The sequence below is a fragment of the Manacus candei genome, unplaced genomic scaffold (genome assembly GCF_025592945.1).
Source record: "Manacus candei isolate 608988 ecotype Guabito, Panama unplaced genomic scaffold, ASM2559294v1 h1tg000003l, whole genome shotgun sequence".
Lineage (NCBI taxonomy): Eukaryota > Metazoa > Chordata > Aves > Passeriformes > Pipridae > Manacus > Manacus candei.
Window position 1 is genome coordinate 335559 of NW_026138051.1, and position 23111 is coordinate 358669.

The following is a 23111-nucleotide window of genomic DNA, read 5'->3' on the forward strand; positions in this document are numbered from 1 at the left end:
AGGTTTTTTGCATCACTTTTAATGCTATTCACAAAGAGAACAAAAACATTGTGTTTCTTTTTATCTTTTCCTTGTAGAGGACAAACGGCTAAAAACAAAGGAGAAAATCCCTCGGATTTAAAAATGACAGGGACAAAAATAAACACGGTGCTTGTCTGGGGTGTGTGGTCTGTGTGTCCGTGCCCTGTGCCCGCGGGGCGCATCTGCCTCCGCTCCGCAAAGAAAACTAACAGTTAATGACTCCTTTCCCCACCCGATGCCGGTGACCGGGAATTCGGGACCGGCCCCCGGGCCGCACGGGGGGTGTGCGGGCAGCGCGGCGTCCCGGGCACAGCCGCGGGGCTGCCCCACCGGGCTCGGGGTGCTCCGGGCAGCCGGGGATCCTCCTCCTCCCTCGCCGCCGCCACCGCCCGGCCCGCAGGGCCCCGCACTCCCCTCCACCCCGAGCCCTCCGCGCAGGCCTCCCCGGGCCGGGCCCGCGCGGCCGCCTCACCCTGCTCCAACAGATGACGTCGTCGCTGTCTGGGTCCTCCAGCAGCGCCCAGAGCTTGGCGAGAAAGCCAGGGACGGGCGCGGGGCCGGGGCCGGAGCCGGGGCCGGGCGCGGCGGGGCCGCGGGGCAGCGCGGGCGCCTCTCGCATCCTGGGGCCGGGCCGGGCCGGGTCGGGCCGCGGGGCCGCTGCGCGCACTGCGGGGCGGGGCCGGCGCGCGGGGCGAGCGCTCATTGGCGGGGACCGCCCGGCCCCGCCCCGCGGCCGCGAGCGTGGCTCTTGTTGTGCTCCCAGGGGAGCGCGCGGCCGCGTGACGTCACCGCGCGCATTTAAAGGGGCCCCCCAGCCCGGCCCCCCCCGGCGCCGCCCGCCGACTGTTCGGCCCTGTCCGGGACTGTCCGGCCCTGCTCGGGCCTGTTCGGCCCTGTCCGGGACTGTCCGGGGCTGCTCGGCCCTGGTCGGGCCTCCCCGGGCCTCCCCGCACCGGCGGACGAGCCCTGGGCGGGGCGGGCAGGTGCGAGCGCGGACAGCGCTCCGCGCGTGCGGCCGGGGCGCTCCCGCAGGTGCGGGGCGGGGCAGCCCGGCCCCCACGGTGGGCGGGCGGTGCGGGGGCGGGCGGTGCTTCGGGGCGGGGACTGCCGGGGCGGGGTGGGCTCGGTCCGCCCGCGGAGGCTGCGCCCCTTTGTCCCGCCCGGGTTCGTCCCCGCCGGTGGTCCCGCGTCCCGCTCCGCAGCCCCGTCGAGCCGCGTCCCGCCCGCACGTAAGGGACGAGCCGCCCCCTGCCTTCCCTCGGTGCTTTCCCCTCGCTCTCGGACAGGAGTTTTCCTGCAGGCAGGTGTTGGGGAACGGCCCCGCAGCGCCCACGCGGATCAGATGGGAGCTGCGTCCCACGAGCCCCGCTGGAGTCTCATTTCCGTTCGTTCGCAATCCCTGTGCTGTTGGGGACCCGGCAAAGGGCAGTCCTGGGGGGAGGGTTCTGCTGTAAAATGCAAGGTTCAGGGATGAATGTAATACAAAGTTTAGGTTGGTTTTGGTTTTGTTTCCTTTTTTCTTTCCCCTTAATCAAGGCATATATTATTATCAAAGAAAAATTGAAAAAAATATTTTGAAAAGAATTTAAGGTTTTGGACCACCTTTACCTTGCACTAGTCGAGTAAATGGTGATTAGCCACTGGGAGGGGAATGTGAGCACAGACTCGGTCTCAGTTTTTGCATCTGAATTCAGGGGTGTATTTTGCTGTACCGTAGAATTGCCTCAGAGGTGAGTGCAGTGTCGTGGTTAAGGTCTAGCCAAAGCCCAGGTGGGACTCTTTTAAAGAATCAGTAGGACTGTCTCAGACTTGCTCTTGACTATTTTCGGTGCCAGAGAACACCACAGAGCAATTAGAATGCCAGGACTTCTGGCCGTTTGATGGGTGCTGTGGTGCTGCTGCACGGAGCAGGGGCTGTGCCATGCAGGAATAGTGGGCTGGTGCAGGGGGTTTGTCTCCATCCCCATTTTTCACAACCAGCTTCGAGAGCTGCTGTTCACCCTGTTGTAAGGTCTGAGCTCTGCCCTTTCCTGGGGTGTGGTACTGCCTGCATAAACCATTGAGGTGGGAGAACACAAAGACCATTCCGCACTGGCTCCCTGGGCTCGGTGGCTCCCAAGCCTTGAGGAGGCCACCCCGCGTACTTTGCCCTGCACTGACACGAAGGCCACAGCTTGGGCTGATGAGTCAGGAGCATCCCCTGCCCTTCCCTCGGGCGTGTGCCGGCGGGGGGGCAGGTTCCGGGCTGAGGGCTGGCAGTGCTGGCTCTTTCCTTCTGCGCTGCCTTTTGCTGGTCTCCCGTGTGAAACAGCACAGGTACAGCTTTCTGAAGCCCTTCCTTTGAATCCTCCTTATTGGCACAGAGTGGATCAGAGCAAGTATTTCACCTCCCCATGATCAGTGGTGGGTCCTGGAGCAGCAGTAGCAGGGAATAAGGATGGTGTGTGGCGGTGGGGCTGAGCCAGTGATGCCGTTGTCCCCACACTGCTGGGGCCACAGGGAAGGGGCTGCTCTATATCTGAGCTTCTTAGATGTGTGACTAGGAGTTTCTGAAAGGGAGTGGCTGGTGGAGCCACTGGAGCAGAGCTATACTGTGTTGATGAATCAAAACCATTTCTGATTTAGAGATCCCTACAACTCCCTTCCGAGAAAGGTAGGAAAGAAGGCATTTCCAAATTGAGAGTTGCTTTGTCTCAACTTCTCAATTTAATGACTATCTGGAATCAGCAATACTTGATTATCATTAGCTTCTGAGAACAGCACAGCACGTTTGAAAATCAGAAATGAAGCTTTGAAAGCTGTCTAGTCCATTGCTGTGCGCTGTGGTTGAATCCTGTCTGTTGGGTATCAGATGTGGTAAGAGGTTTCAAAGCTGCTATGTGCTATGCTGGCTGAAAGCTTACAGAATATCCAGCTTTGCTGCAGATAAACCTGATATATTCATGTTGCTGTTACAAAGATGGGGAGAATAAGTAATGACAGTCTCTTTATGAAAAAACCTTCGTTTGCTATGATGTTGTGTCACTATCCCCTTCTGTATGAAATTAAGGAAAACTGAGTCCTTTGAGCTTTCTTGTTAGGTCATGTGTCTCATTCTCTTGCTTTCTGTTTCTCTCTGCTGAACATGCTCTGAGTTGCTGTTATGTGTCTGAAGAGCTGGACATGTGGTTTAGGTACAGTTTGATTGCTGGTTACATCCAGCTTTGTTTAGGGTATCACTGGATAAGACCTTTCTTAAGCATTTCATCTGTTCTAACCCTTCCTTATCCTTTGGTGTAATTCTACTGTCCCATATTGCATCAGCTTCTCCTTATACAGGTGGCTTTTTGAACCTGTATTGGCAGAACTGTATTTTGATGACTTCAGACAGTTTCCCCAACTTTTCCCCAAATCTCTTCCGAGTATTTCTGGTGCTTGATCACACCAAGCTTGATGTCAATTGGAAGTATTACGAGTAAGCTACTTTGTGGTCGTAATCGTGGAGAAAGCATTTAATGGAACAAAAAGCAAAAAGCCTTGTGCAGCCTGTTTGAAATGTACTCCTGGGTTACAGAGAACTGCTCCGTAAGATCCATCTTTAACGAAGTTAAAATTTAAAATTACTTCATAGTGACTAAACTGTACTTCCTCAGGTGACAGAATAGAGAGATCTTGGCGAGAGTTTAAAATATACAGATATGTACTCAGGACTCTTTCCCTGAGCTTTGTATGTGGACCTGTAAGATGATTTGGAACATCAGCAGCGGTGAAAAGAGGGTTAATCAAACTATTATGAGAGAAGCACATTTGGTATTGGGGGCTCGTTAGCAAGGCAAGATCTTACCCACCTTGTGCATTAATTCTGTTATGGAGTGATTTCCTTCTTGGATATTTGAAAAACAATCCAAATAGGACTTACACCTGATTTCTTCATGCCCTCTCAAAATGTCCAGTACCTTCAACCTAGGTGATCATATTCTGTTTTATTGTCTTTGTTTTCCCAAAACAGGTGAAACCTCCAAAAGCACTTTCCCTTCAGGCTGTGATGGGATTGGTCTGGTGGTTGCTGCTCTGTGTCCCCACGCTGTCACCCATAATTGCTGAGGGTGTGACACGAGTCTATTACCTGGGGATCCACGAGGTGGACTGGAACTATGCTCCAACAGGGAGGAATGTGCTCGCTAACCAGAGTGTTGCTCATAACAGGTATGTTTGGCTCTAAGAGAATTTAATCTGGGACTGGCTTCAAATTGTCATTTGATGTGTAATTTTTTGTAAGTATTTTGGGGCATCTGAGCAAGCAAGAGATTTACTGATAGATTCTGATCTTTATGAGCTTAATGTTTAACTAGTTTTGTCATAGGAGCATAGAACCTGTGTCAGTGGAAAAAGGAATGGTCAGTCTGAAGCATCCAGAGCCCGTACACTGGAGGGAAGTGTACTGAAAACAAACATGGAACAGAACATAGAGCAGTTTGTTCTAAAATAGCGCAGATTGTGCAATGCTCTGCCCTGAGGTTTCATTTTGCTTAGTTCCAGCTGGTGATCAGCTTATGTATTCTGAGGCAGGATGACTTTTCATCGTGATGTAAATGACTTCACAGAGACAGCTTTTTTGTTTCAATGGAATTTCAAGCCTTAGACTTAATGGAACTTCCTGCATGAGATTTTGTTTGAAAAATATTTTTGTTTTTCTTGCGAAAGTAAATCTGGAAACTGCTATAATTACTTTGAGTCATTACAAAAACAGGTTTCGGTTTTAGTTTTCAAGGCTCCAAACTTTTTTCTTGGGTGGGTGTTTTGTTTTTTTTTGTGTGTGGTTTGTTTTGTTGTTTAATAGCTTTCCAAAGAATTTTGAAGGCAATTGTGCTTTTTCTGCCACCCTCATTTTCTGTGGCGAATAGCCAGTATTTCTTGACCTGCTCTCAGTCCTTAACCCCATTCGGGTTATCTTTCAGAACCAGCACAGCAGGAAGAGGAGGGGTTCACAGAAACATGAGAGTCTGTCAGTTTAGCTTGGAAAAGTCTCTGTTCTCTGGAGGTGCTGTATAGATGTAAATTAGTTCACAGGAAACCCCCAAAAATTCAGGGTTAATAAAGATGTTATCACTGATTCCTGAAGTGATAGTAAATGCAGTGGTTTTTGTTTGCTTTCTCTCATAACACATGAAGAAAAGGAAATGAAATTCAGGGCTGTTGAACTTAAAAGGAATTTAAAAGCTGTTCTGTCGCTGCAAACAATTAGCTAATGGGACTTCTTTGTACAGTGATTGCAGAAATGAAATTGCTGCCAATTAGAAAGGGATATGATGTCAATATGAACAACAGAGGTAGTCAAATATTTGAAGAAATGTTGTTGGGAAGAAATGGACTGTGTGGGGAAAGACTCAGATCTGCAAAATGAATTGTGAATTAACTTAAACTCTTTGCGGATGATGGCTGCAGGGCTGACTTGGCAAAAGGCTGAGCTCTGGGTTGTGTAGCTACAGCCCAGCCCTGCACCTTTTTGAATGAAAGGGGCTATGCTTAATATCTCGGTCTCAACTGTTCATGCTCTGAGACATGTGTTAGAGTTTGCCTCCCTTACAGGGCTGTTCTACTGCTGTGGTGATTGATCCAAAGGGGGAAGTTGGGGGAGTGACCTCAGCTCTCATTTAGGCTGGTTCCACTAATACCTGTACCATGATTCATCTCTTATCTATTAAGAACTAGCCATAAAGATCAAATGTGCTCATGAGTTGAACTTTAGTACCTGTATGAGGTTTTAACTCTGGAAGCTGGTTACGTGCTGGGTACGTACCTGCCTGACTCATCTGTCATTCTGCAAGGAATTCAGATTCTGTTAAGTAGAAAATAATCTTTCAGACTATCAATTTTGGCCAGAGAGCTCAGGAAACTTCCTCCCCGCTTTGGGATTTAGCTGCAAAGGCCAAAAAGGAATTGAAGTGAGTTTCTCAGAGCCCAGTGAAGGCTGAAGCAGGCATGAGAAAGGTCCTTCCTGCAACACCCACATGGGATTGTCAGGGAATCACCACCCTTCCTGTTCCTTGTTCGTAGGGCACAGTTCAGGGGTGCACTTTGTGTCCATTGGTGAAGAGCTGAGGTTAAGGTTGTGGCCATGCAGAGGTGGCTTAGAGCATCCCAGGGTCCTCTAATGCCCGAGTTTTCAGCTGTACCTGGGAAAGCGGAGTGTCAGCATCACTGTACTGTGTTATCAACCAGCTGTTGGATATAACGATGCCTTTCCCTTTGAATTTAACAGCCAGGCCGCAGCATTCCTCCAGCCTGGGAAAGACAGGGTGGGAAGCACGTACAAGAAATCTGTCTATAAGCAATACATGGACTCCACGTACACCACTGAGATCCCCAAGCCTGGCTGGCTGGGGTTCCTTGGGCCTGTCATCCGAGCAGAAGTGGGGGATACCCTTAAAGTACACCTAAAAAATTTTGCTACTCGACCGTATACAATCCATCCTCACGGTGTTTTCTACGAAAAGGACTCTGAAGGTAAATGAGCCACTGCCATCACAGAGACAGATTTTACTCACTGGGAACTTAGGAGTATGTGTGGAGGAGAGCTGTCTGTAAAGCCCCAGCTGGAAAGCAACTGCACTTGGTTGGTGTTGGGTTAGCAGGGTCAGGGGACTGTGAGTAGTTTCCTGACTTGCACATTACAGTACACGGTCCAGGCTTCTTGGTTTTAGAAGAACTTCCAAAACGCTGATTAACCCTAGAGATTGTAAAGAGGCTGACTGTGGGGGCACAGTGCAGAATTGAAGGCAAAGTAGCACTAGGCAGAATGGAAATAATCTTGCTGACTCTGTGCTGCCCATTTACTGGGCAAGTTGCCTTACAGTGGCTCTGTGCCTCAGTGTCTTTTGAGGGAGTGATGATTAAACACTATTTCAGCCTTGGAATGGTGAGTCTCACTTTGAAATCTGCTACCCAAGTACATACATCCAGGTCTGTTGAGTGAGGGTGGCTCAGTAGAAGGTTACATGTGTGGGCATCTCAGCTCTTCTTGAATGGATGTTGTGATTGCTCAATTGTTCCAGGATCCCTGTATCCCGATATGTCCCCCCAGGATCAGAAGAAGGATGATGCTGTTTTCCCAGGAGGGAATTACACCTATACTTGGACTGTCCCTGAAGATCACAGCCCAACTGCTGATGACCCAAACTGCTTGACCTGGATCTACCACTCTCATATTGATGCACCAAGGGACATTGCATCTGGATTGATTGGGCCATTACTTACATGTAAAAAAGGTAAAAAAACCCATGAAAAAGCAGCTGAGGGCTGCAGTTTTGTAGTGTAAAGGTTTTGTGGTGACATGAATAAGGATAGGTTGTGAAGATACTCTGGTGGGCGTCTCCCAGCTTCAGGGGGAAATCAGCTTGGTTAGAGAAGACAGTACTTGTGTTCTAGCAGGGTTCTGGTCATCGTGTTGTCTTTATCCATTACTGGCAGGGCAGATGAGCTTGCAGGCCTCTTGATCTAAGAGAGCTGCTTGAATCCATGTTAAAAGCAAGACTCCTGTCCAAGATATAGTTTGTGTATTAAAAATATGGTGACTGATTTCAGCAGGATTGAGAAGACTGAAGGTGTTGCAGCGGAGCCATACAGTGGCAGAGCCGCTTGGGAGAGAGAACTGTATTGGCAGGGGTATATTGGAAAAGGGTGAGGATGGTGGAAAAGCATCTGCCTCCAATTCATGTAACAAATGTGTCTCTGCTATTGCTGTTTTAATCTCTTACCTGATGTATGATTTTTCTGCATTCATTCCTCTCTCCTTTTCCCTCAGGAATACTGACTGGCAGCTCTCAAAGGCGCCAGGATGTGGATGTTGATTTCTTTCTGATGTTCAGTGTGGTGGATGAGAACCTAAGCTGGTACCTGGATGAGAACATAGCATCATTCTGCATAGATCCTGGCTCTGTAGACAAAGAAGATGAGGAATTCCAGGAGAGCAACAAAATGCATGGTCAGTGTCAGCTTTGTGAGGCCATTGACTCTGCCAAGACACTCAAGGGTGTCAGTGCTCTGGGATCTGCTCTGAGATCATGTGCTGAGCAAATGTCACAGGGATGGGGCAACAACTCCAGAAAAAGGAAGTATTGTTTTGATTTAATCTTTGGCTTGAGTGAGCTTTTATACCCTTTGTTTTAGGAATGAGCTGTGGAGCTAGGCTCTCCAAAACAGAAGAGGAGGATGAGTTCTGGTTAGGTGCATCCTCCCATTATGTCTGTGCTGTAACCTGCTGGTAGGAGCTTTGAAAGCCCCTTTTCTGCTCTCTGATTCTGGCTTGTTTGGTTTTGCAGCTATTAATGGTTATGTGTTTGGCAACCTCCCTGAGCTGACGATGTGTGCTGGGGATGATGTTTCATGGCACCTCTTCGGGATGGGAAATGAAATTGATGTTCATACAGCGTTCTTCCATGGAGCAACACTCAATATCCGAGGCCACAGGACAGACGTGGCCAGCCTCTTCCCAGCCACTTTTGTTACAGCAGACATGATCCCCAGTAACCCTGGGAGATGGCTGCTAAGCTGCCAGGTCAATGATCACATACAAGGTAAGGCAGAAGGTGGAATATGACCTGGACTCTGTGTCGTCTGTTTTTTCTGTCAGTGTGGTCCTGTGATGTACAGTGTAGTTGGGGACAGTGCCTTGAGCATGAAAACATCCCCAGATGAGTGGGTTATTCCTTGTCTTGTATAAATTGGAGCGGGCTGATTATTAATGTGCAGGGCAGCCTTGGTGAGGGTGATTTGTACCAGAGTGTGATGTTCCACGTTTGGTACAGCTGAAAGCTGAGATGAGGCAGTGCCTTAAGAGCTCTGGTCCCTGTAAGGGGTGCTTGCATGGTAGAGCTGAGGGCAGCAGAAGGCTCCAGTCATTCTCTATATATGCTTCCATAGCATCCAATACCTAAGGTTGGAAGCTCTGCTCACTGACAAACTCCTTGCTGTGGGAAGTACCTACTCTCCTTCCCCCCTCCACGTGCCTTTTGGAAGGTGGGACTGTGTCCATTGGCCATCGGAGAGGGGCTGAGGGGGCTGAGTGTGCATGTCCTCCATGTCTTGGACAGCTGGAATGGGAGCACTCTATGAAGTCCGGCCCTGTTCTCGGCAAGCTCTGCCATCCACCCTGGAAGGGAGAGTTCGGAAGTACTACATAGCTGCCAAGGAAGTGCAGTGGGACTACGGACCCTCAGGGCTCGAGCAGAGCAGTGGGAAGCGGCTGAGTGAGGCAGGCAGGTAAGTGAGAGGCTGATGGGTTTGGGCAGTGTTTGGGGGCTCTGGCCTGTGTCAGGAAGCCTGTTCAGGAAAACGTGGAATTTTTTTCTTTTCAAAATACATGCCTGCAATTCACATGAAGTACATTTCCTGGGAAGGCAGATCACCCTGTCTGGAAAGGGAGGCTGCTGTAGCCAGACCACACTGAGCCGTACAGGTACCTTGGGCCTTCCCATGGGCATGCTGTGTGGCACAAGCATACCCACAGGCAGCAGGAGTCCTAGCAGATGTACAACATGAGCTGTCATGTTTGCCTCTGGGCTTCATTTCTGCTTGCTGTGCCTGACCTAGGAACAGATCTTTGTATTTAAGGAATGGTTCAAAAAGCCCCTGATGCAGCTGACGCAGGTGGCAGAGCTGGCCTGTGGATGGGCCTCAGGGTGGCCTTGCTGCAGGAAGCAGTTTCTAGGAAATCAAATGCAGGGACCTGGGTGGCAGCCCTCTATTCCACGATCAAGTGGCTGTGATAGCAGTTGGTGAGAGGTTTCCCCTTCAGGCTTTGGCTAACTGAAACAAATTCCTCTCCCTCCGCTCCCTTCCCTGGGAAGCTGCTGGAGAGGATATCCTTCATTCAGATGGAGAAGGAGAAATGCAGAGCAGTTAATTATTTACCCAGTGCTGTGCAGCAACTTTGCAGACCTTAGAACTGAAAGCTCTTTAGACCTGTGAGCTGACATTGTAACTGTGCTGCCTCTCCTGCAAGGCTTGCTATGTCTGTGTTTGGCGAGGGTGTTGGCAGAGGAAATAAATCACTTTACAGCTGTTTATTTTAGCTATGATTGTGGCCGTCCCCTGGGCTGTCTACGACCTCTAAAGAGCTTGGTCTTTTAGCACTGCCTTCCCACTGACTCCTTTACACATCCTATGTAGAGGTGCTGATCACAGCTGTGCCACCGAACCTGGCAGGTTCAGCTGGGAGAGGGCTGTGTGCCACAGGTGCTCTCTGAACACGCAAGTGGACAAGTCTGTTGGGATAAAAAAGCTTTGAAGAGTCGAGGGTGTGCTGGTTCCAAACTAGAGGTGCTGTCTGTGTCTGAAATGCTGCTTGATTTGGAGATGTTGCTGGTCTTGCCAGAGGGAGGGGGAGGGGGAGTAGGGGAACACGACTGAATTTTTTTTTCCTATGAAATAACCTGACATTTGTTTTTTGCATTTAGCCCTGCTGAGCAGTATTTCAAGCGTAGCCTCTACCGCATTGGGGGTGTCTACTGGAAGGCAAAGTATGTAGAGTACACTGATGAGAGCTTCCGTGAGGAAAAGCAGCAATCAGAAGAAGAGAAACACCTTGGAATACTCGGTGAGAATCATCCAGGAACGCAAATCCTCTGTCAGTGTTGGTGAGAAGGATGCTGATGCTGGGAGTGCCAGTTAGCTATACCTACCCTCTTGTTTTGGGGGCACAGAGGTACTTCACAACAGTCACATCTGAGAGCGAGTGGGACAGGCGAAGGTGGGAGGTGGTAGAACAGACAGAATCGCTTCAGAGCTGATTCTTAAGGTATCTGAGGGACACAGTGTAGTATTTGTGACTAAAGCTAAACAGGTCACGGCGGTAGCTCCTGTTAACATGTTTTTGAGTCCCTTCAAGGCCTGCTGCAAACCCCATGTTCTCACAGAGACCTCTCCTGAGTGGTGCTCTCTGTCACAGCCAAGTGTGCACATAGAGGCAGCCTGGCTCCTCAGCCCCTTCTGTGTCCTTGGGATGCTCTGTGGACCCAGGGCAGGTCAGGGGCTGGTGGGGACAGGCATGGTAAAGGCTTGGTGTTCCTCTCTGGCTGGCTGGGGCAGGGGCTCACAGACTCTGGTGAGCTTGGAGCATCTCACATCTCTGAGGCACACGTGTTGAGAGGCTGAGGGGGCCTTGTGCAGTGGGAGAGAGACATGGGCCTTTCCCGAAGGCATTCCAGTGCATCTGGCTGTTCTGTTACTCCCCCTGTGAAGGCCTGACACCTCTGAGTTCTCCCGCAGACCCAAAGTGCTTTCAGATGACCCTTGCCTGTCCCTGCTCCCGCTGAGCTCCCTTCAGCAGCCAGGGCACCCACCCGCTCTCCTCCTTAGCCCCTGCAGCCTGGGGGAAGGTGCCACGGCTGCTTTGGTTTGCCTGGTGGCCTGGGGAGGTACTCTATTGCTGATCTGTTCTCTCTGCTATTTTCTAGGTCCAGTGATCAAAGCTGAAGTTGGAGACACCATCCTTGTGACGTTTTTTAACAAAGCTTCCTGGCCCTTCAGCATCCAGCCACACGGAGTGTCCTACGGAAAGGCGTGGGAAGGGATGTGGTACCATGATGGTTGGTGGATCCCTTTTCTTGAGTACACCCACATCACCCTTCAGAGGTGCTGGGTGTTTTGGTGACATGAACAAAGTAAAGCCTGCTATGAATGTAGCTGGTGAGAAGGTGTAACTGAGGTTTTGCAGGGACCTCAGGAATAATCCTGTAATCCCTGTTTTAAAGGCCTGTCCCAGAATGGGATGTCTGTGGCGCCACTGCACAACTTCACATACCGCTGGACTGTGCCCAGGCATGTGGGGCCCATGGCCAGTGACCCTCCCTGCCTCACCTGGATGTACAGCTCAGCTGTGAACCCTGTCAAAGACTCCAGCTCGGGCTTAGTGGGGCCTCTGCTCATCTGCCAGCCAGGCACTTTGGATGACAACAACAAACAGGTAAAGGGGTTTATCTGCCCTGCTCCTACCAGATTCTTTGCTTTCATGTAGAGAAAGAAAGTGTCAGCAAAACACTAGGGAACGTAATGAAAACAAATATGCAATAGTGAAAGTCCAGGAGAGTCAAATCAAAGCCATGGGTCAGGTTAATGCTGGGACAGCTGGTGCCCAGGTCTAGCCTGGGAAAGGCCAGTAGTGTTCTGGGCTCCCAGGCTGCCCTCAAAATGGTTTCTGAGCTCTGCTTTAAGTTCATAGATGAACTTGGCTAAACAATTGTAACTTGGAACAGTTACCTTATAGGTAACTCTTGTCCTGGGGCTTGTGTAGCAGGCTGCTTTCAGAGGGATGTGGAATACTCATTGCAATCCCAGAAACACTGACAAGACGTTTTCACTTACAGGTGTTTTGCTTGGGTGATACAATGCTTTGTTTGATACAGTGCTTTGTTTGGATGAGCCTTGTTTATTCTGCAAGAGAAGTTCATTTTCAAGCAGAGCTGACCACAAAAAAGCATGTGAAAATCCATGTCAGTCTTTATGCTTTTGATGAAGGAGGGGTGAAATCTGAAGGGCAAACAGAACTTCCTCTTGGAATTTCACTCAGGGATAGTCCATTCCTGGAAATAAGTCTGGGGAAGATAGTAAATTGATATCTGGGGGAGATGCCAGACAGATGAGCAGAGGGAGAGCCTTGTTGTGAAAGAAGCAGGTGGCAGATAAACCAGCACTGCCGTCCTGCGGCAGCGGGGACGGGTCTGGGGACAGCTGCCCCCGGAGCCTCCTGGGGGGAGTTCACATGCAGTAGGGGCACCATGGGACTAAATTAGGAGTGCAGAAGAGATCAGCACACTACCCAGGGTGGAATGTGGATCTGCTGAGCAGAGAGATCGGGAATACGTGCAGCCCATGTGGGCAGGTATTGGAAGGGTGTAAGCAAAACAGGGATGGACCTGTTTGTAAAGATAGGACAGAGAAAAATCACCTGGGGTGGCAATTCTGGCTCCACAATCTTAGGCAACTCTTTAATGAATGCTTAATTGTGGAAGGTGCATGGCCACTCCCCTGCACCTGTGTGCTGCAGTCTGGGAATTGCTTCACCTTCTTGGCAGGCCAGGTGCCTTAGTACTGCTGGGAACAGTGACACCAGAGCGAGAGTATGGACACCACCAGGATGCTCTTTTAGTGAGGAAACACCATGTTTTGGAGTGCATTTTGTAGGAGAATTAACACTTGAAAGGATTTAGGGTAATTAAAAAAAGCCCTAATTCCAGCCTGTGGTAGGAGGCAGGAAGGGTCGAGTGTGTTCATCAACCGGCCTCGTGTCTGGGCTCTGGTCTCAGGACTGGTTTGCACTGACACCTAAATTTACAGCTGAGGGGGAAGGGGGCAATGACTTCATGCCCTTGGCTGAGTTTTGATCAGTTTATTCATGGAAGTGTCATGGAAAATGCAAAAGTGGTGCCTTTTGTGAAATAAAAGAGGAACATTCAACATGAATAAAGGGACAGAGTCCTGGCCCTCAGTGAGCCAGGTTTTAAGGTAAAGGGGGACACAAGAGCCAAGCAAGACAGCTTTAACTTTAAGGGTAGTTAATTGGTGTGTTTTAAAAATTAACAGCCATCATTGTAATTATAGAAAGGGATCGACAGAGAATTTTACCTTCTCTTCAGTGTGTTTGATGAGAACCTCAGCTGGTATTTAAATGCCAACATAAAGTACTACTTGAGAATGGAAGAAACATCTGTAAAGAAGGATGATGGCTTCAGGGAATCCAACAGGATGCATGGTATGGTTGGATGCTGCTCTGTGGCAGCAGGGATGAACTTGCAAAGCACTGGGTGATGCTCCTCTAAAGGCTGAGCTGGGGGCTAGAGGGGCTGTGTGGTCTTGACCTGGAATCAAACCAGCCTGGAGGCAGCAGGTGGGGTGTGGACAAGCAGCCCAACTGTCTGGGGAAGTGTGTGCTGAGTGTACTCAGGGGTGAATTGCAAATAAACTACCCTTCCTTCCCATGCCAGGCCTGTTCTTTGTATGCACAAAATGAACCTCCTGGCTGATACCTGCCTGCAGAGAGTTAATTGCTTTCTCCTTTGCAGCCATCAATGGATTTATGTTTGGTAACTTGCCTGGGCTGGATATGTGTGATGGAGACAAAGTGTCCTGGCACCTCCTGGGCTTGGGCAGTGAAGCAGATGTGCACGGAGCTGTGTTTCAGGGAAACACCCTGCAGATGAACGGCATGCGGAGAGATTCAGCCAATCTGTTCCCCCACACGTTTGCCACTGCCTTCATGCAGCCAGATAACAGCGGTGAGTGCTTGCACAGCTGTCCAGGCAGATGGAAGGGTCTCCCATTGTGGTATTTGCCCCTGTGGCAGATTCTCTAGCATGGTGTCAACTCTTACAGGGTGAGCTGTGCTTCACGTGATTGTTGTGTAAGAAAGCTTCCTGCGACGATTTTTGTGTAGGACTTTGTCGTGCCAATTCCTTCTTGGTTTCTCTAGTGACTCCTTTTAACCTTGGCCTGTGGCAACCAAGCTCCCTAAACACCACACAGATACACCCAGCACATACTGACACTGGCTGGCAAAGCACCTGTTTCCTGGAATCTTCAAAAGCAACTGATTTCTTTGCTCATCCTGCCTCCCTCAGGGACTTTTGAGATCTACTGCCAGACGAGCAATCACTACCAGTATGGGATGAGGGAACAGTATGTCGTTTCCAAGTGTGGAAAGAGGGACCCTGCTCCTTCCCGTCGGTACACGGGAGTGCGGACGTACTACCTCGCGGCGGAGGAGGTGGTGTGGGACTACGCGCCCGACCGGAGCTGGGAGAGGGAGCGGCACAACCACTCTGAAGAGAGGTAGAGCTCAGCTTTTGGGGAAACCTGTGGCAGTATCCCAGCAGACCCTGATGGAGCCTGTTGGGTGTCTTGGCCAACTTGTGACCTGGTGCATGAGCTGGTGGTGCTGCCGATGGGAGCGCAGCCCTCCGAGTCATTGTGCTCTCCATTGCAGCCAAAGCTGGCTCTGGGAAATCCCTTCAGCTGTGGGCCTCCTGCCACAGCTTAGTTGCTTACTCCCTGTGAGGTTTTGTGTATTCAGCACTCGTTCTGCATTTCTCAGCTACGCCGACGTGTTTCTGAGCAACGAGAACGGACTGCTCGGCTCCAGGTACAAGAAAGCAGTTTACAGGGAGTACATGGATGGCACTTTCCAGACCCCCAAGGCCAGGAAAAGTGGTGATGAACACCTAGGGATCCTGGGTAAGGATGTGTGTAGAGGGTACACCTTCTGCTCACACAGCAATGGGACTGGGGCTCTAGAGCTGCAGTGGCTCAGGGCAGTAATCTGAGAGCCCATTGAATATTTAGGCATCTGCTGTGTATGCAAGTGAGGAGAAATTGGGACTGTCTCCTACCCACGTCTGCCAGCTTTGGAGACAACAGTTAGAAGGGTCCTAAGCACAGCTTGTAGGAAAGCCTAGGCTCTCCTGCCTGCCTTTGCACCAGCATTCTCTCATGGCTCAGGCAAAGCATGTTTCACAGCTACCTTTCTCTGACTGGGGGACAGAAACAACCACTGACTTCTGGAGAGGGGACTGAGACATGGAGGGGAAAATTTGTAGCTGTGAGAAATGCAGGACAAGGCAAATGCACTTCCCAAGGCAGCCTTGGGAAGTGGAGGAGCTGGTTGCAGTGACTAATCAAAGTCTGCAGAGATCCAGTTCTGTTTTTATTGTGTTACAAACCCAAGGCTGTAAGTGGTGGTAGGGCAGCCAGGCTGAGGCAGCAGCTGCCACTCAAAATAGGTTGCAGTTCTGATTTGTGACATTATCAGGCCAGGTTGAATATTACCACATTTTTTGAAACCAACAGCAAGGGATGATCAACATGTTGCGACACTTAGCACAACAGTATTCAGAAATCAAGCCTTAGTTGTGCTGGGCCCAGTTAGGATGTGTAACCACCTTCATTGCCCTCATTGTGAAACTCAGTCCAGTTTCCTAAGACTTGGATTGGGACTGATGTCCAGTTCTCTTTTTGGGAAGTAGAGAAGAGGGAGGGGAACATCATAAATATTATAAGGTAATATCTCCAGGGAGATGTTGAGGTGGGAGTATCCGGGAGATGTGCTGATGGATTTTGCTGGTCTCAGCCTATGTTCTTGCTGTCTCAAGGTCCTTTTCTGTGGGCGGAAGTGGGCGAGATTCTCAACGTGGTATTCAAGAACAACGCCTCGCGGCCCTACTCCGTGCACGCACACGGGGTGCTGGAGCCGCACGCAGGGCAGCCCCAAGTGGCAAACCCCGGTAGGTCCCTGGCTCCAGTTTTCCTCTGTGGGCTGGCACAGCTGATTTTAGCCCAGAACCTGACTGGCTTACTTAAGCAGCCTCAGATGTCCTGATTTTCTTATGACAGAGAACTGGAACTGAACAGTAACTGGTCTTTCAGGTCCAGCATGGTTTTGGTGGTACCGTTTGTGTGGGAATGACAGCCTTGGGAGTTCACATTCTGCTCAGACTTCTAGGATAAGTGTATGACAGAGTTCTGTGTGCAGCTTTATTCCCCCACACTGAGTGTGGTCTGTCTGGGAGAAGGGGAAGGTGGTGGCTTAGCCAGTCCTTAGTAGCCGTGGCGTGGGGGAAGCCTGCTCCTCTTCTTTGGGAGATGTATGAGCACAATAGTATGAAAAAGCAGAAATGCACAATTGCTTGCCAGGATCAGACTGAAATTGCCACTTTGTTTCATGATACAGATGCCAATGTGTGTAATTTTTGATCCCCTCCAACTTGCCCAAGCTGTTCAAGCCACAGCCAGGCTGTCGGCTGGGTCATGTCTTTGTGCAGTGGATTACTAATGTGCAAAAGAGTAATTTTAAAAACCAATTTGAACAAGCATCATAAATACACTTCAAGAATAGGAAAGATCACCTCAAGCCCCATCTGAATGAAGAGAGGTGGAATTTCCATGGCCAGGTCCAGTCTCAAAGGCAGCAGATAAACCTGAGTTGTGCTGGTACCAGACAGTGTGTGCATCCTGTGACCCCTCTGCCTTGCTGCAAGAGGGGAGCTTCTACTCTGCTTTCAGTGTTTGGGGAAGGAAGATGAAATATCTGAAAAACAGAATTGAATTTGGACTTTGGAGGCAGGATTTTCTTTTTCTATCTTGCTTTGCTGTTGCTCGGTGAGTGGGTGTGTCACCTGGTGTGATGTGCTGCTCTGTCCCTCAGGTGACATTGTGACATACCGGTGGGAAGTTCCTGAGAGATCTGGTCCAGGGCCAAATGATTCAGCCTGTGTTCCTTGGATCTACTACTCTGCGGTTGACACAGTAAAGGTAAAATAGAAGTTAGAGCCAGAAAAGCCCAATTAGACCAATTTTTTACCCCATCTAGAAAACAATGTGAGTTGGGTACAATTTAGAGATTGGTCCAGCCAAGAGGTGGAACCACTTGGTAACACGTCCAGTGTTCTCCTGGGAGAGGAAATCTTCCAAATTTATCCTGATGTTTGTCCTTATTTTTTCCTAACAGACTTTCATAAAACAATTCCACTGTCTCCTTGCCACTAACCTTCCTTCAGTTATTTGCGGGATATTAGAACATCTCCCTGTCAGTCATGGTTTCTATTGGTGAGAGCCCTAGGGCTGATCTAGAAAGGCAGAAATTATCCAAACTGAGGTCTCATGGATAAAGCAGGAAGATTTGACCGTTGCTAGAATTGATTGTCATAGTACTGATTACACAGGAGATAAAACCTGGAGGATCCTGCAATAAACCATCACATTCAACCCAGAAGTAATGGCCTTTTTATCTCAAATTGCAGATATCTTTGCAGTCGCAGAGTGGAGAATGTCTTGATACCATTCACGTTTATGATTTTTAGATTTACACTTGTAAGAGCATCAAGTGTTTTGGTGGCTGATGCTCTCCAACAAAGCTACTTGCACGGCAGCACCAGGTTTTTTAAGTGGGGTGACACAGGAACAGAAAATGATTGTTGAAAGGCAAAGAACTGCATACAAAAGAGGGTGAGAAGGTCCTTGCCTCAGAGATTTCTCCTTCCTTCTGATTAGGATGTGTACAGTGGGCTGATCGGGCCCCTGAAGGTCTGCCGGAGAGGGGCCCTGCGGTCCGATGGCACCAGGAAGGATGTAAAGAGGGAGTTTGCTCTGCTGTTCCTGGTTTTTGATGAAAATCAGTCCTGGTACTTGGAGGAGAATGTGGAACATTACAGTAAGGGCAATCACAAGGAGATCAGCCTGATGGATGAGAAATTTGTGGAAAGCAACAAAATGCACGGTAATGCCAGCCAGTGTTAACTCTGCAGCCTCTCTAAGTAGTCAGCCACCCAAAACCCAGGAGCCTGACTCCCGGTCAATGTCCTCATCCTTTTCCCTAATCAGTGGCACAAACAGAATTAAACTGTGTGTTCTCAATATTGTAGCACATCTACAGCCCAAATCTTTGATCTGCAGTGAGGGCTGATCATTGTGGCTGTCCCTGTCAGGAGGAATACAACATCCAGGCCAGAGAGGTTAATCTCCGATGTGTCTGAGTGACTCAGGAAAGGAAATAAAATCAAACATGAAATTAACTTATCAGACTAATTTAATTCTGTTTGTCTCAGGGACCATCAGAATGTTAGATTTCAAATTAATTTTCTGAGCTATGTGGCTGCAATACATGGCTCAGTTGTGTTAGCTAATTATCAAAAAGCTATTTCTACCATGACAGGATGAACATATTTTTCTAAATTAGCATGTTATTTATGTTAGGGGTTTTTTATATTATATCTGGATCTGTCTATTCTCAGTAAAACAGGTCCCTTAGCAGTTGTGGAGATAAGAGTAGTGAGGAGTGGCATTATGTGTGCTGACATTACTACTGGTTTTGTATGGCTGAGATAAAGACTCTCCAAATACACGTGTCCGTGAAGGTGTAATTGTTAACCCAGTATTACAGCTAGCAGAACCAGCAGGCTGAAGTTGGATGCTTGTTTGAGGCTACACAAAGTGCCTGTGGGAGATCTGGGAGTAAAACCCTGGTGCTCTGCCCTTAGACCCTGTCTCTTTCCATCCTGTTCCCTCTGTTGTCATCTGAGCATGAAAATGGAAGTCTGTGTGTGCCATGGCAGTCAGCTAACTCACTGTTTGGATCCCCTTCCTGCGTGCGCAGTCACAGCAGGATTCCTTCCAGCTGTGCTACTTGAGAGATAAAGTCCTGCCATGCAGGGATTTTACAAGTGGTTGGAGTGTGACATGTGTGTCCAGGCTGAGGCACAGCACCCCAGGGCTGCCCGCTGGCAGGATTTACCCCTCATCATTGTTCACCAAGGGAGGTGCTCAGACATTTGGGGGTATGTAGGTATATACATGTTTCTCCATCACTGGGCTAAGGAGGCCATTTTTATGCATCTTGACTTCTAGAGGCAACCACTTCTGCTGGCTGACTGCAGGTTTACACCAAGAGGTAGTTTTTGAGATTTATTTGAGCTGAGCTATAGCATGGCCTTGGGTGTGAGACACTTTTCCTGGCTGTAAGCAGAGTGGAGAAGTAGCTGAGCTGGGGAGAGACTGCCAAACTCTTGGGGGACTGTCATGTGGGGAACACTAACTGCTGATGCACTGGTGGCTTTATGAGCTTTGTTGCCTGTAACTTGCCCTGCATGTTCTTCCTCTGAGGTGGTGCAGCACCTTTACCATTTCACTAACAGCCTTTTCCCCTTTGTGTTATTTACTGCACAGCAATCAATGGCAGGCTCTATGCCAACTTGCCTGGGCTGACCATGTACCAGGGAGAGCGGGTGAACTGGTACTTGCTGGGGATGGGTCAGGAGATTGATGTCCACACAGTCCATTTTCATGCTGAGACCTTCATATACAAGGTAAGAATATCTGCTGACAGTAAAGCTGATATCAGCACTTTTGCTTTAATCTGGACTTGAATTTTTTGAATGACTCCACAGCAGTTTCACCCAGCTAGGAAAGGGATGTGGTTTTACACATCGCAATCTGACTCCCTGAACCTCTGTGTTGTGCTGAGATGTCCAGCTTAATTCTTGTTAGGGTTAGGCATTGCCAGTTTGTGTTTGCTTTCCCAGCTGCAGCCCTGGAGCTGCTTTCTGAAAGCTTTTTTTTTTTTTGATCTTTAAAAAGCTGAAGAAGTCCCTAGTGACACTGGCAGAGTTTTCCTCCTGAGAAGATGCAGAGAGCACTGCAGCTAATGGCCTCTCTTCTCTGACAGAATGGCAAAAGCTATAGAGCAGATGTTGTAGATCTGTTCCCTGGGACCTTTGAAATGGTGGAGATGCTGGTTGGGAACCCTGGGACGTGGCTGCTTCACTGTCATGTGTCTGACCATATCCATGCTGGGATGGAGATCCTCTTCACTGTCCTGCCTAGAGCAGGTAGGGAGCTTTCACTGTTACTGTAAAACATCCAGCAGCACTTTCTGCTACAGCTGCAAAATTCTGAGTGTTTGCATCACATGTACAACGCCCTTACATACCATAAGCAGCCAGGTAATGGAGCAGTTAATTACTTAAGTGTAGTTAATTTAGGATGTTCCCTTTGAATATCCTAATACCTGGAGCTGGAGTTAATAACAAATTGTTTTCTGGATTTTACATTGCCTATGTTGTTATTGTGAGTTTGATTTTAGCTTGTATCAGAGATGCAGCGTTCAGCCCTCAGCCAGTAATTGCTCTAAGAGCTGGAAGGTGCTCAGAGGTGAGTGTCACTCAGTACTGGGTTTGGCTGTGACAGAGTCCACATGGTGATGTGCTTTTAGATTTGTTACCAATCTAAAGAGCTGTGAAGGCCCCGGTGGCATTCAGCTCTGGGTGACCAGTGCCTGCCCAGTGTCAGTGTCATCTGTGTTTCTTCCTCAGCACTTTTCTTTCAAAGGCTGGGAAGGGCTGCGGGATGGGGGCTGCCTCTGAAGCAGGCGATACATGTTCTTGTCTCGTGGAGAGGGAAAACACTGACAGGAGAAAAGAAAACCTGCAAGCCCTCTAGATCTGATCCTCACCAGATGTGCCCTGTTCTGAGCTCTGCCTGCTCAGCCCAACACCTTCTCACCCTCCTTTTGTTTCCTTTCAGAGTCAGAGCTGGAAGTCGAGAGCGTTACTGCAGGTATGGTGTGGACAGTGCTGCCAAACCCTGTCTGTGCAAGGGGGAGAGGCAGATTCCTCAGCAGCACAGAGCTTTGGATGGTGCAGGGGGAGGGAGGAGCACACACAGCACCCACAGCCTCTGCTCTGCCAACCTGGCAGCACCTCAGCCCAAGGCCTGGCTGCGATGGATAGCGGGGAGAGCTCCAGGCTGCTTTGTTTATCTGCCTGCCAAATGTCTGTGCCCTGGGATAGAATTAAGGAAGTTGGGCTGGTTAGGCTTGTTTGTTTGTGTTAGGTGGAAAAGTTTAGAGGCCTCGCCCCCTGTTGTGCCTGCTGTGTGTGGATTCAGCTTCGTAGGAGAGTGTGAGCTTAGGAACTGGCAGAGACTCAGAGAGTGTTGAAGGAGAGTACCTGAGTTGCCCACCTGTCTTGGACTGTCAGTGACTCTGTGGTTTAGGGAAGTTTCACCATCGCCACTACAAGCTGAAGGGATGGAGTCAGCATGAAACAAGCACCTTTCTGCCTTCTGCTCTGATATTCCCCTGAGAAAAGAGCCCAGGCAGGTGCCTGGGTTTTTTTGGGTGTTGTAAAGGACAGATGTGAGAAGACATTTGAGCAGCACCAGCAGTAGATACAATCCCTTTGAAATTTTCTGTGTAAAAGTCTGAGTAGTTTAGGGTGGTGGTTTATTTTCCTGATTTTTCATATTTCTTCACAATTCATTGATAATATCTTATTGTTTGTCTCTCAGGGTTGCCATATGAGGATGAGGATGAGTTCCAGAAGATCATGCTTTTTGGATCTAAGGTGGCCCAAGGGCAGATAGAGGCCACAGTCATTGCTCTGGCTGTTGTAGGGATCCTGCTGCTCCTGGCCACCAGCATCCTCCTGGGAGCTGTCATCCATCTCGAGAGGCAAAAGAGGTTACGACGCAATCGGAGATCCATCCTGGATGACGGATTCAAACTCATGTCTCAAAAGAATCCGGGGCTCTAAAAGCCACGTACAAACATTGGGCTGTGTGATTGGAGCAGGGGCTGGATCCTTGTCCACAGAAAAGATTTTGGGGCATCATTTCAATTGTGCACTGTACTTCTAGAAGCTGAGGTGGGGAAGCTGGAACCCTGACTTCTTCATATGCTTTACAGAGAGGGTAATCAGGCATTGGAATGGGCTGCCCAGGGAAGTGGTGGATTCTCCATCCCTGGAGGTTTTTAAGATGAGACTGGATGTGGCATCAGTGGTCTGGGAGCCACGGTGGTAGTGGATCAAGGGTTGGACTCTGATCTCGGAGGTCCCTTCCAACTCAGCTCATTCTATGATTCTATGATATATCCTTCTCAGCCCTTTGTAAAGAAAATGTCTGCCCAGGAGGCATCCAAGGGCCCTTTGAACTGACTGAAGACAAGTAACGAGTGAAAAAGGTCCTTCTTAAATACTCCTCTTCCCCAAGAAAGAAGGGAGACATTTTCTTCTCTCCAGAACAACTCCACTTGGTCTTTCCTAGCAGACTAGCTCAGGCCCCATTCCAGTCTTGCTCCATTGCCAGAACTGAGTTGGGAATTGTCTCCCAAAAAACTGTGAACTATTAAAGTAATTATTGTAAAGGGGGGGAGGTAATATTTTCAGTTTTGTGAATCAATTAAGAATACAGAAGAGAAATTGTTAATTTAGAGTTGGATTGCTGTTTTTTGATGAGCAAGTGGGCCGACACAAATTCAGGGTAGTGCACGTCACGGTGAGTGCCCCATCAAGGACCATGACAAGAGCTGTGCCTCACTGTCAGCCTTGCTGTGACATGTCCTTCAGCCCTGGGGTGCCTTTGGATTGGGGTCAGGCACCTCCCTATTCTCTCTGCCACAGCTGCCTGCCAGGGGCCAGGGTGGGTGGTGGGACTAACCTCTGTGGCCCACCCCATGGGCTGTGGTAGCCACCCTCCAGTGGCAGCCATGCCCACTTACATCACTGTCACATCACCCTGTGGGCCAAGAACTGAACAGTTCCCTATGAAACATTTGTCTTTGGCTCACT

The 23111-nt window shown here is 49.3% G+C and overlaps 1 protein-coding gene across 9 annotated transcripts; it reads left to right on the forward strand.

Annotated features, from left to right (window-relative positions):
- Positions 1 to 498: 498 nt before the first annotated feature.
- On the forward strand, positions 499 to 22749 carry HEPH (hephaestin). 9 transcript variants are annotated; one of them, XM_051783479.1, is made up of 21 exons: positions 499 to 1250; positions 4010 to 4206; positions 6263 to 6507; positions 7056 to 7268; positions 7805 to 7984; positions 8322 to 8576; positions 9093 to 9261; positions 10458 to 10597; positions 11457 to 11588; positions 11754 to 11965; positions 13600 to 13750; positions 14061 to 14273; positions 14616 to 14826; positions 15089 to 15228; positions 16143 to 16274; positions 17195 to 17301; positions 18040 to 18265; positions 19711 to 19850; positions 20210 to 20372; positions 21067 to 21099; positions 21832 to 22749. In XM_051783479.1, the coding sequence occupies exons 1-21, from the start codon at positions 507 to 509 to the stop codon at positions 22074 to 22076; spliced, it is 4248 nt and encodes a 1415-aa protein (XP_051639439.1). In that variant the 5' UTR covers positions 499 to 506; the 3' UTR covers positions 22077 to 22749. The 9 variants fall into 9 exon arrangements, 7 of the variants coding, with proteins under 7 accessions (XP_051639439.1, XP_051639447.1, XP_051639464.1 ...); XM_051783504.1 differs by having other exon boundaries at positions 1188 to 1321; XM_051783510.1 differs by lacking the exon at positions 499 to 1250 and adding an exon at positions 1405 to 2424.
- Positions 22750 to 23111: the final 362 nt, after the last annotated feature.